General features: G+C 44.6%; 2 protein-coding genes across 7 annotated transcripts; one reads left to right on the top strand and one right to left on the bottom strand.

Annotated features, from left to right (window-relative positions):
* On the bottom strand, positions 1-6,153 carry asb7 (ankyrin repeat and SOCS box containing 7). Of its 6 annotated transcripts, none has more exons than XM_076011610.1 (5): positions 5,906-6,153; positions 5,087-5,228; positions 4,373-4,584; positions 3,446-4,051; positions 1-774 (listed from the first exon to the last, which is right to left on the bottom strand). In XM_076011610.1, exons 2-5 carry the CDS (start codon positions 5,155-5,157, stop codon positions 635-637), a joined length of 1,029 nt encoding a protein of 342 aa, XP_075867725.1. In that variant the 5' UTR covers positions 5,158-5,228; positions 5,906-6,153; the 3' UTR covers positions 1-634. The 6 variants fall into 6 exon arrangements, with proteins under 6 accessions (XP_075867725.1, XP_075867753.1, XP_075867707.1 ...); XM_076011638.1 differs by having other exon boundaries at positions 5,120-5,228; XM_076011592.1 differs by having other exon boundaries at positions 5,928-6,153.
* lins1 (lines homolog 1) lies at positions 5,344-11,190 on the top strand. Its single transcript, XM_076011582.1, has 7 exons — positions 5,344-5,793; positions 6,905-7,684; positions 7,766-7,855; positions 8,409-8,541; positions 8,718-9,305; positions 9,707-9,890; positions 10,426-11,190. Exons 2-7 carry the CDS (start codon positions 7,346-7,348, stop codon positions 11,174-11,176), a joined length of 2,085 nt encoding a protein of 694 aa, XP_075867697.1. The 5' UTR covers positions 5,344-5,793; positions 6,905-7,345; the 3' UTR covers positions 11,177-11,190.
* Positions 11,191-11,490: the final 300 nt, after the last annotated feature.

Here is an 11,490-nt window from a genome sequence, read left to right as displayed (position 1 = left end):
TTTTATATTAAATAATGTTTGCCTTTAAAAAAAAAAAAAAAAGAATTCAAGTAACCAACATGCAAAGGCATACAATAACTTTTGAAAACATTCCATACGTGGTTAAGTGGAACAGAAAGTGGTCATCAATGCAGTAATGACATTTGTATACAATAGCCCCGTAATAATAATTATGATAATAATAATAATAATTCAAATTAATTAAAGTACATTAAGGGGGTAGAAGCACTTAATTAAAATTTAAACATAATTTACAGGAAAACAAATGTCTACAATGACAGCTGTATCACAACGGTATCCACAGTCAGTGATGCATTGTTTTCATTATCTTGGCGCCAAAACGTTGAATATTTCTCACTGGGGTTGGTGGGGGGTCGGGGGGGGGTCCATTTTCAGCAGCTGTTCCAAACAGCATCCAGGCTGAAATGGGGAACGATGCCAGAAAAAACAAAAACAAACAAACAAAAATCCATACTCGATTGTGCTGATCTAGACAAACAAAATCCACAAACTACTCTCCAGCGCACACGGACAGGTGACATTTCTTTCAGACGAGCAACAAGCGATTGCATAGTCTTCAATTTGACAGACCTAGAGTTTTTATATCCCCTCTTCCTTTGAGCGGATGTCGTCCTCACACACTGTCAAACTTGTGTTTTAAATAGTCTTTCATGACCTTGGCGATGGGTAGATCCTCTAAGAACTTTAAGCTCTGAAGGCCGATGCAGTGACGGATCTTTATTCGACACATGTCTTGAAGGCTCCGAGGTTGTCCTGAAAAACAGAGACATTGGTCACAAATCTGATGTTGGCTTTAATGAGAAATGGCCTTTCTTCACACCAGGTTCTTTCTTCCTGCAGATGGCAGCTTGGGCCTCTCACTAGCGTGGGCTGTATGCAAACAGTTGAGGAAAAATCCAGACGATTCCAGGAAGCGATCTACTGTGCGTGGGTGTTATCACTGAGCTCTATGTAAAGTCGTTCCCTTTGTGGACGCTTCAGTTCAAATTAGTGTGTTGGCCACTCCCACCCAACTGTCAAACAATATTGAGAAAATACTGAATGCTGCTGAAAGCAACTGCAGACTGTGAGCATTTAACCAACAAGAATTACAAAAAAAAAAGTTTTTTTAACCACAAAAAAGTATTTAAGCTTGCTTAGACTGGTATAAAAAAAAGCATGTTTTTCAAAAGAAGCATAGATGATACATTGAAAGACTTGCTGCAAAAGCAGGATTAGGGTTAGACGGAATGCAGCTTTATATCCAGACCCCTCAGCAGGAATGAGGAAAAAGGGATCACACAACGCAAACCTGACAAAATGTAGAATGTCAGACACAAACTTAATGCATTCATTTCATAGTTTAATTTGCATTTGAAAAAATCCTGACGACTTTTTCAGCCCCAAGCTCAGAAACAATCTGGCCTCGCTGTGTCCCTCAAAGAGTTCACTTCATGGGGAGAACAGGTGCTTCCCTGTTACCAGGTCAACCGTCTCTTCACATCAACAGCAAAGTGCATCCAAGCAGGCGCAGATACGACCAGGCAGCGACCAACATGCAGAGCAACAGGGTGAAAATTACATCTTTTTTTTTGCCCCCCCTCCTCAAGTGCAGCTATGGTCACAAGGTGGTGCTAGATGACCTGTCCCCCTGTACCCCCCAGCCCTCACCCCTCTACTTAGGAGGTCAAAGGTCAAGGAGCAGAGGTGAGGAGCAATTTATTGTTCTGCTTCGAATCGCAGAGTTGCAAAGCGTTTTAAATGAGCTTAGATTCGCAAGGAGGTTGCTGCACTTCCTAAATAAAAGCCGTATTTGCCACGCTGATGGGGGAGGGGAGCAGCATGTGTAGTACTACCACGCCCCCTACCCCCACCCCACCACTCCCGACCAACAGAACGACTCTCCAGGTCGGATCACCTTGACAAACTTGCGAAACGACTGATTCGTGTTTCACAAGCCGTCGTCTGGGATCAACGCTGCTTTAAAGGTGAAGCGTCGAATATTTGGAGATTTTTTAAGAAGAAACGGCGACATCAAGTGGTTACATTGTAGACTGCAGAACTCTTTCACTTAAGGGGACCCTGAGTGACTCCGTACAATCCCTCTCCTGAGCTCGCCAGTCAACTACGGCGGCACTGCGAGCACAAACCTGGACACCACGTCCACCTTTTTCGTCGTTGGTTTATTTGAGGACGCGAGCATTCACCTCATGGATGTATTATAAGAATTGGATACAGGACTGGCAAGATGACGCCTATTTTTCACAGTGGTCACTCGAGGTACTGCAGCAAAAAAATGCAATGGGCCCAAAAACATTTTTCCCAATAGACTGCAATACAAAAATGTACACCTTTGAAACAGCTGACATGATGACTGTGACCTGAAACGAGATTCATGGCAAATCTTTCTGTTGTAGATTTTTCATTTATGGTCTTTTAAGTATATAGTCGTTTAAAAAAATTATAAAGGCTAGAAAATCACCAGAAAAGAGTTTATTCCCAGCGCGTGACATTACAACGTTGTACGTGTATATTCTTATGTACATCTATGTATATTCTTATGTACATATAAGAACTGTTCTATGGGTAGGAAAACAAAATTATTACAACACTAGCTGGCGCGAGAATCAATGCAGGCGGCGTGATCAATAACCAGCAACAGCCGACATGTGATCCGTCTGAGGGGCTCCGAGGGCCTGGCAGGAGTCGGCTCGCTCTCTTTGATATCAAAGTTCAAGGGGGGGAGGAGAGAAAAGTGGGGTTGGAATGCGGCCATTGTTCCGTCGAGATCAGAACGCTCCAGGTGATGTGCTCTTGAGATCAATGCTCAATGCTGCTCTGCTACTGAACACTGGTTACCAGGACCTTGAGTTGGCCAACACACTCCCCCTTTCACTCACCCACTTCTTCCTTCTTACGTTTCTGCTGCTACCGAGCCGACGATGAAAAGGCTTTTTGATGTGATGCGACACTGGAGGCCTCAGCGTGCCACCCCCACAAGAAATTGTGACACATTTCTGCTTCTCGTCCAAGTCTCGTGTCTGCGTTTTAACGCTTTGATATTTTATATTTTACAAAATGTGAAGAAGAGGAAAGCCAAAAGGCGTATACAACGACCTCACCTTGATCCAATCTTCTACTGTCTCATGATTCCGTAATAAAACACTAAAACATCAGTGACAGCTGATTTTATATATATACATATACATATATATATATATATATATATATATATATATATATATATATATATAAATATATATATATATACATATATGTATATATATATATATATATATATATATATATATATATATATATATATATGAATTTTATGGGTTTTCTGATTGTAGTGTGTTTGTTTGTAGTGGAATATAATCAAGGTGAGATGTGAGGAGAAGAACGAGAAGGTCGAGTGTGGTGTGGTGTTGTGTTAGAAACTTACTGGTGACTTCCTGCAGAAAGTCCAGACAGGGCCGGCTGATCCCCGACATGCTGACAGACACGGCGACGGGCGTCTGGCCCTCATAGTTCCTAGTATTGGTGTCTGCGCCGTACGCGTAGAGCATCTGGGCGCACAGCACGTCGTCCCGGAGGGCCGACAGGTGCAGCGGCGTCTGGCCGTCCTCCAGCCGCCCCAGGTTGGTGTCGGCCCCCCTCTGCAGGAACATGCGACAGTACGAGTGGTTGCCCTTGATGACGGCGTAGCGCAGCAGGAAGCCGTTCTGGATGTCGATGTTGGCGCTGTGGTCCAGGAGGATGCGCACGCAGCTGGAGCGCTCGCGGATGATGGCCAGCTGCAGCGGCGTGGTGCCCTTGTCGCTGAGGGGGTCCACCTCCGCCCGGAACTCCAGCAGCAGTCGCACGAACGAGTCCCGGCCGTAGTGGGCGGCCACGTGCAGCGGCGTCCAGCCGTCGTTGCTCTTGGCATTGATGATGTCGCCGCGGAACTCGGACTCCAGCATCAGCCGGGCGATGCGCGCTCTGCCGTGCATGGCGGCGTAGTGCAGCGCCGTGAAGCCCCCGATAAAGTCCTTGACTGTGGGGTCCGCTGCACGGAGAAGAGCGGAGGGAGAGAAATGTCAGCACTGATGTGTAGTACAATTTTCCTTAGACTGTTCTTTTTTTTTTTAGACTTAATTTATTTGCACATGTAAGTATAAAATCAAACAAATACATATACACAATGTATTGATTTTTGCTCCTGAGCAAATTTTAGATCATTTCAATGACATATGCGCAATAAACTGCGTATATCACAATATTGGACTTGTCTGAGAGGACAGAGCGAACAATAAACGTTTGCAAATTAAACACTGCCCTCTACTGGTCACTACAGCTGCAAGATTCAAACGTGTATAAAGTCTCTGACCTCCATGCTCCAGAAACACTCGTACGCATCGCTCTTTTCCTTTGGCGGCAGAGAAGTGAAGCAGCGTCCAGCCGTTGGCATCGCGGATCTTAGGTGAGTAGCCTTGCTCCAGCATTCTCCTGACAGTGCACACGTCCCCAGACGCCACTGCAGCCTGGATTTGCAGCTCCTCATGAAGCTCTGGGTTCCTTCTGCAGTGATGGTTCAGCATCCTTTCACATTTGGGCAAAGGAACAATGCTCTGCGTTAGAGGCAAAGTCTATGGTACCCGTCATAACAACAAGTAGCACACAAACACTGGTGTTTTTCTGCTGACAAAAAATAATTATGACATCACATAATTTTTTTTAACATCTATTGGGTGAGACAAAAAAAAATTTGAAAACTTTTTAAAAATCAGTAGAGTAATCTTAATTATAATAATGATTTTTTTTTTGTTTGTTTACTTTGATTTTCTTTAAGCTGTATCTCTTTCTATCAATTACAGTGGTGAACCTAATGTTCATTGATTAATTATTTTTGCACTGTATTTTTTGCAAAAAACGAGTCAGAAATGGACATTCCAAGTCAGAGCAACTTTCTGAAATGAATAGAAAGTGGGCAGCTGATACATAAATGACATGAACTCATCAACATAAAAAAAAAAAAAAAAAAAAGTCAGACATATGTCGAGAAACGCTGTTGAATTGCTATAATTGAACTTCAAATTCTCACTTTGTGTGGGTGGAACAGATGGTCTTGATGTACCTTTTGACAAGCTGAAGAGATGTGTGTCTCTTAGTCATATCTGGGCTGCACCTGTAAATCTACAGCTGCGTTGTGAAGACAGTTGATGGGCAGCTCTCGTCAAAGTCTTCTGAAACACACAAAACATACTTTTAAGCATGACATGATTTTTAAGAAGGCCAAGAGCAAATATGAAAAGTGATAGAACAAGAAAAGTAGGCGTGATCTTACGCTACTCGTCATCATCATCAAAACTAATAGTTAGTGAGCACATTAGCGCATGTTGTTTTGTGTCAGCAAATAAAACTGATTTAAGCGAAGCCTAGAATAATTGGAGTTTAACAAAAACCATCAGAGAGAGAAATACGTTCCCTGCTCGTCGAATTAAATGTATTTTCAGGTGGTTAGCTTCACTGGCTGAAGAAAAACAATGGACAATAGAATAGCATTTTCTTTGCTAATACTAAAAGCGACGATTTAAACCAGAAACAAATACACAAGAGCTGAAAGAACAAACCCAGTTCGACTATAACGGGTTGACAGGGCACGTCTTTTAACGCAGGGAAGATGCGGGAGGGAAGAAGAAAAATCCCTTGATTAGGGGCTATATTTATCCAAGGCTGCTAGCTCACGGTGGTTAGCCACAAAGCTAACCAACTCAGCAGTGACGCTTCGCTTGTCAACGTTGTGAACAGGTACGGTTGGCTCAATGCAAAAGTCTGCAGACTAAATGCATCCATAACAGGCAAAGTTAATTGTACATATTTACAGACACGTTTAGCAGCGTAAAACAAAGACTAAACAGACGCTGAGCAGACGTTGAACTTGCCAATCAGCTTGCAGACGGGTAGAATTGGAGTTGTCAAATCTTCATATTTCGTATGATTTCAAACCAAATATAGCACTACAAGGCAGTGTTGTCAATCTCGAACTTTTCGAATAGTAATCTAGATATTACTGAGCACCATTTTGCTATAAAACGATCAGCTTTCAAGAAAAAAACCTCTCCCAAGAAGAGACTGCAGCTTGACCCAGTAGTAAAAACAATGACATTTCCGCCTCATTTTTTCAAAATAAAATCTAAGGGAGCGTTTCAAATTTACAAATTGCTAGTTGAAGCTGTGAGGTCACAAAACAAGGATCAAACAGGTTTGGTTGCATCAAACCACAGTTGAGCCCATTAGTGCATCAACTATGGCCATAGTGACCATATTCTGAAAACTCTAAAAAGCAGAGACACCCTACACGACCTTTTGAACTATGCTGTTATGTAGTTAAATATAAAACTGGATCATGTTTCAGAGGGAGATTATTTTAGAGTACCTTGACTTTGGGGTCACTGTTCTGTGTTCAGAACAGAGGAAAAATAAAAATGTTGAAAACAACATTGGTTATTGTTAAAAGTGCAAACATCCACTAATGGCTCACTGATCGTAAGTATTATTCAAAACAAAACAAAACCGTAGTATTGAATGTACCAACTCTGTTTAAAAAAAATGATCCAGATGCTCATGCAAGTCCTCTGGTCTTTCAGTCCATATTATTCTGTCACAACATTTCCAGTTTTGCAAAACTATTAACAAATGTTTTTACTTCAGTGACATGGTGGCGCAGTTGTTAGCGCTGCCGCCACACAGCAAGAAGGTCATGGGTTTGATTCTCTGGCTTCCTCCCACAGTCTAAAAACATGTATGTGAGGTGAATTGGAAACTGCAAATTGTCCGTAGGTCTCTGTGTGAGTGACAATAGTTGTTTGTCTTTGTTTGTCTCCATGTGGAACTATGACGAACTGGCGACATGTCCAAGGTGTCACCCTGCCTTCGCCCTGTGACAGCTTGGATGGGTTCAAGCAGATCCCCTGTGACCCTAAGCTTAGGAAGAAGTGGGTATTGAAAATTGATGTATGTATGTATGTATGTATTGCGCCACGAATGGCAAAAACAAAATAATTTCTACTCCAGTACATTTCAAAATCTGCACTTTCTTTTACTTGATTAAAGGGGATGAAGTACTTTTACTTTACCATAGTATTTTTATGCAAGTATGCATACTTTTAGGTAAGTACAGTGAGAATACTTTGGCCACCTCTGCCTTTATTTGTCACCTATCCAAGTCATTTCGAAATTCTTCTCAGCACTTCGCGTTGAAACCTCATTGAGGTGCTTTATTTCGAAGGTATGCGTTGCGTATTTCCGGTGTCAAAGCCTGGTACGTCGGGTCGGCTTTTTTTCCCAGACGCTTCCGTGTATGTGCATCACATGGCCAGCTTGTTGGGGGAAGTATCTATCGAGCAGCAGCGACATGGAGCCATGCGTCCACACGGACAGTTTCTCCCTGCTGGCCGAGGTGTATCGGTGTGTTGAGACCGCCTCCAAACCCCGCGGCAGCCCGGCGGAGGTGGCGCGGTGGATGCAGCCGCAGGTTTGTGGGAGCGGAAGCGCGGACTTGAGCCGCATCGGCTTGACCGTGGTGGGGAAGATCGCCTCCTGTGTGACGGCTCAGAGCACCCTGCTCCCGGAGGTCGCCTCATACTTCACGGAGCTCCTGAAAGTGCTGTTCGACGACATGAAGCTCATGGCACATCTTGTAAGTGGCACCACAACCCGCTCAGAATCTTCCACCGCCCAGTGATGTGTCACATGTTGTCCATGTCCACCGCTCCACCAGGTGTCCCACTTTGAGGATGAGGATCAGATTCTCTCACATCTGGCTGCCAAGAGTGCATCAGCATATGTTCTTCATCTTCTTCACCAGTCTGTAAGAGCTCCTGCTACACACGCTGTGTCCTGTGAAACGACTTACACTTTGGCATTCTTTCATGTTTTTGCGTGACTCATATTTGTGGCACAACCTTGTATTGTCAAATGTACTACATGCAAACATTTGACGGGCTGACTACAATAGGTCGCAAGGTCAGGCTGGTTTTTGTGTGGCACACTTGAGGACATAATGTGAACAAAAAAAAAAGTGACTAGAAAATTATTTTTGAGGGGACAACATTCTGATTTCATTTTTCGCATAGATGGCATTGGCACTCTTTGGGGTTTTGGGTTCTCTATGTGACATTATGCTGCTTTATGTTGTTGTTGTTGTTATTGTTTTAAATCAGTGTTTAAAGACACAATTTCTGTTAGACCAACAATGTGGCTGCTCAGTGTGCCCCCAGGGGGGGGACATCCAAACCAGAGATGTGAATGACTGACTCATTCACCCATTAATAGTTGATTCACCTTATCGACTATTTATTGGGGGATTTTCCTGAGAAAAGCAATTGCATATATATGTTTTTGTTTTTTGTTTTTTGCTCCAGGGTGCCGTCTGTCCTGTGTGGAAGCAGAAATGTCTGCAGGCGTTTGGCTGTTCAACCCCCGGCCGGAAATTAGATGCCTGCCTGTGGTCTTTGACTGAGGTCTTAAAAAGACTTCTTAAGGGGGCTAATGGAGGTACAGTGTTTATGAATCAAGTCATCAAATCAAATGAAGTGAACTGAGGTGAACTGGTCACGTGACCCTGTACGTCACCTTAAAGGCCACCTCTGAGCTGCACCTTTTTCTTGGATTGTGATTGTTATTCTGCTGGCTCTGAATTCACATGTCGGCTGTTCGGTTTCTTTCGTCAGGGCTCTTTGGGAAACTTTTGCAAGGTTTCGACTCCAGCCTCAGTGCTCTGTGTCTAAAGTATTTTCCTGGAGAAGAGACGGCACGCCTCACCGACCACCCCGACAGCAGGCAGTGGGGAACCACGCTCTGCCTCCTGATGGACCTGATGGAAGTGTTGACTGCCTCCAGCGTGACGTCTGGAGGTTGCTTTTGTTTGCAAAGTCAGAAACTGACCTACGTCCACTCATCGGTGCTCCTGAAAGCGATCAGCTGCTCCACAGAGTCCTTTGTTAGAAGACGAGCCCTGCTCCTTCTGAAGAGAGCCGTGCTCCAGAGGGCCGGCGAGGACTGGTCTCTAGGGGGAGCACTCGCGACGGAGCCGACGCACGAGCACCTCGGCGCCGATATGAGGACGCTGTCTCACAGCGTGCTCACAGCGGTGGCAGCCGGCTGGTTGGAGAGCGTACAGGTCGATGGTGCTTCTTTCTTTGGGGGGACCAAACCTGGAGGGGATAAGTTTCGAAGACCAGACTGTGTGACGCTCAGAGCTGTCAGCCTGCTCTTTCTCAAGTCCATGGATCTCCACATCCAAAGTGCTGGTGGAACAGGTGAGAAGACACAACTCCTCTGATCACATACTGAGTAAAGTTCATGAAATGCCACAATTGAACCTGAGTTACATGGACAACATAGCCTGAGCACCGCTATTTCATGCTATAGATAAGAACACTCTGCCATATCAACAAGAAGTTTGCTCCTTGGAAATAGATGTTTAGTCAAGGAGTCTCCTTTTAGTTCAGGTGACGGTTGCGCTCAAGATACATTATCGGTACAACTTGAATGGATTTAGTCAAAATGCTATGCAACGATTTTCAATTCTTCCAAAATGTTTTGTCTTTAGTTGGTTAAAAATGGAAAACCTGCACTGCACTGGCTGTAATAAAGAATCTTATCAGCAGGTGGCAGCAAATGTGCTAATATTTCATTCACCAATGTGATTTCATGGCAGGGCTGGACGGCACTGTAGACATCCAAGGGGATTTCCAGCGCCTGTGGTGCTTCCTGCAGAGGAACAGTGCCCAGCTGAAGGAGGCCACTCACCTGTGCTGCTGGCTCAGCCTGCTGTTCGGGGAGCAGGACGACGACATGATGGAGGCAGCCAAAGCTTTGCTTTCTCTTTTCCTTCATCACAGGTAAAAACTGATAGAGAACCAACAGCAAAATAGTTGATGTCTATATTGTGGCAAGGACAGAAATCTAACTTGAAGAATAGCTTTTATGTATTGCATTGCTGTAAAACATTTTCAATATTATTTATTAGTTAGTGGTAGATGTGCTGTATAATAGCAGTGGGCCAGCAGCTGTAGTATTGATTTTGTATTGCCTCGCGGGCCAAATATAATTGCACTGCAGGCCAAAGTCGGCCTGCGGACCAGTGTTTGACACCTATAACTTCAATGTTCTACTTTATGATGTAGCATCACTGCAGCTAACACGTTTTTTTTTTTTTTAAACTTCATTCTTTTTACATGTTCTGAGCCCAGTTTTTAATCTTCATGTAAATGATGGAACAATCTCCTGGTTTAACGCTGATCTACACTCACTTCAGCAATAAAATAATATTTGCAAAAGCAACTTATTCATTCATTCACTTCCACTAAACCTTCATGCGGGACCAGTCATACATTTCACAAGTGCGCTGACCATCTGCTTGGTGTCACCGTGCAGGCGGCGCCCTGGTTGGGACGGCGTGGCCGCGCTGGAGGCGGCGTGTGGCTGCGGCTGCAACCCTCACTGCCATTTCCTCGTCCTGCTTCAGAGCATTTCCTTCGACCACAGCATCCTCCTCGACTTCCTCATCTCCACCGAGACCTGTTTCCTCGAGTACTTTGTGCGATACCTCCGCTTCCTCAGAAGTGACCCGCAGGGCTTCGCTGCAGCCTGTCGACGGATCGACTTGTCGAACTGTCGCTTCCCGAAGCGACTCGATGGCGCTTCCGCCGAGGACGAGGACACTAAGGGTTCTGCGGATAGGTTTCGCCTGGTTGAGTACCCCAGTTCAGACGAGTCCGACCAGGACTCTCAGGGCGAACCACCGGGGACGTCTGTTTGTGATGAAACGAGGTCAAGCAGCGGGAACGTGAAGCAACAAACATGGGGCCTTCGTTCAGAATCTTCTTACTTGACACAAATGCGGAGTAAAACCAGAAGCACAACTGGAAGGAGACCTGGGAGGCTTTCGCTGGGGGTTTCACTGGGTGCGCTAACATCGTGTCCAGTCACGCCCACTCCTATGTCAAAACATACGGACAGCAAAACGTCAGCGAGAGCTGTTGACTGCCTGTCGCAACTCCGAGAGGTGGTGACCAGGCTGCAGGCAAAGAAACTTTTCCCATACAACCCTTCTTCACTCTTAAAGCTCCTAACACAAGTGGAGAACTGTTCACGCTCGCCTCCGTCGCCATCAATAAACGAGTGAACTACAAAATGAAATTGTGGTCTTGTCGTCTTTGCACTACCTAGTGGCTTCTTAGTTAACATCTGAACACTCAATTTCACATGATCACAATGGCACCACCGATCACTACATCACAACCACAAACATCTAAATCGCTTTCACAAGAGTGCGATTCTGTTGCTGATTTTGTCGCTTCATGTACTCCTCTACTTTTTTCACTTTTTAATCTGTCTCTGTTTTACACTGGCTGTCTTAAACCGAGAGGGGATGGAAATCCAAATAACGTTATTAGAAAAAACTACGTCTACGGTGCTTACACTGTTCCTTTTAAAAAG

This window comes from Nelusetta ayraudi, unplaced genomic scaffold (genome assembly GCF_046127955.1).
Source record: "Nelusetta ayraudi isolate G7.1 ecotype Tasmania unplaced genomic scaffold, CSIRO-AGI_Nayr_v1 ptg000005l, whole genome shotgun sequence".
NCBI classification, from domain to species: domain Eukaryota; kingdom Metazoa; phylum Chordata; class Actinopteri; order Tetraodontiformes; family Monacanthidae; genus Nelusetta; species Nelusetta ayraudi.
The sequence above is the reverse complement of the archived record's forward strand: the minus strand, read 5'-3'. Positions and strand labels throughout refer to the sequence as shown.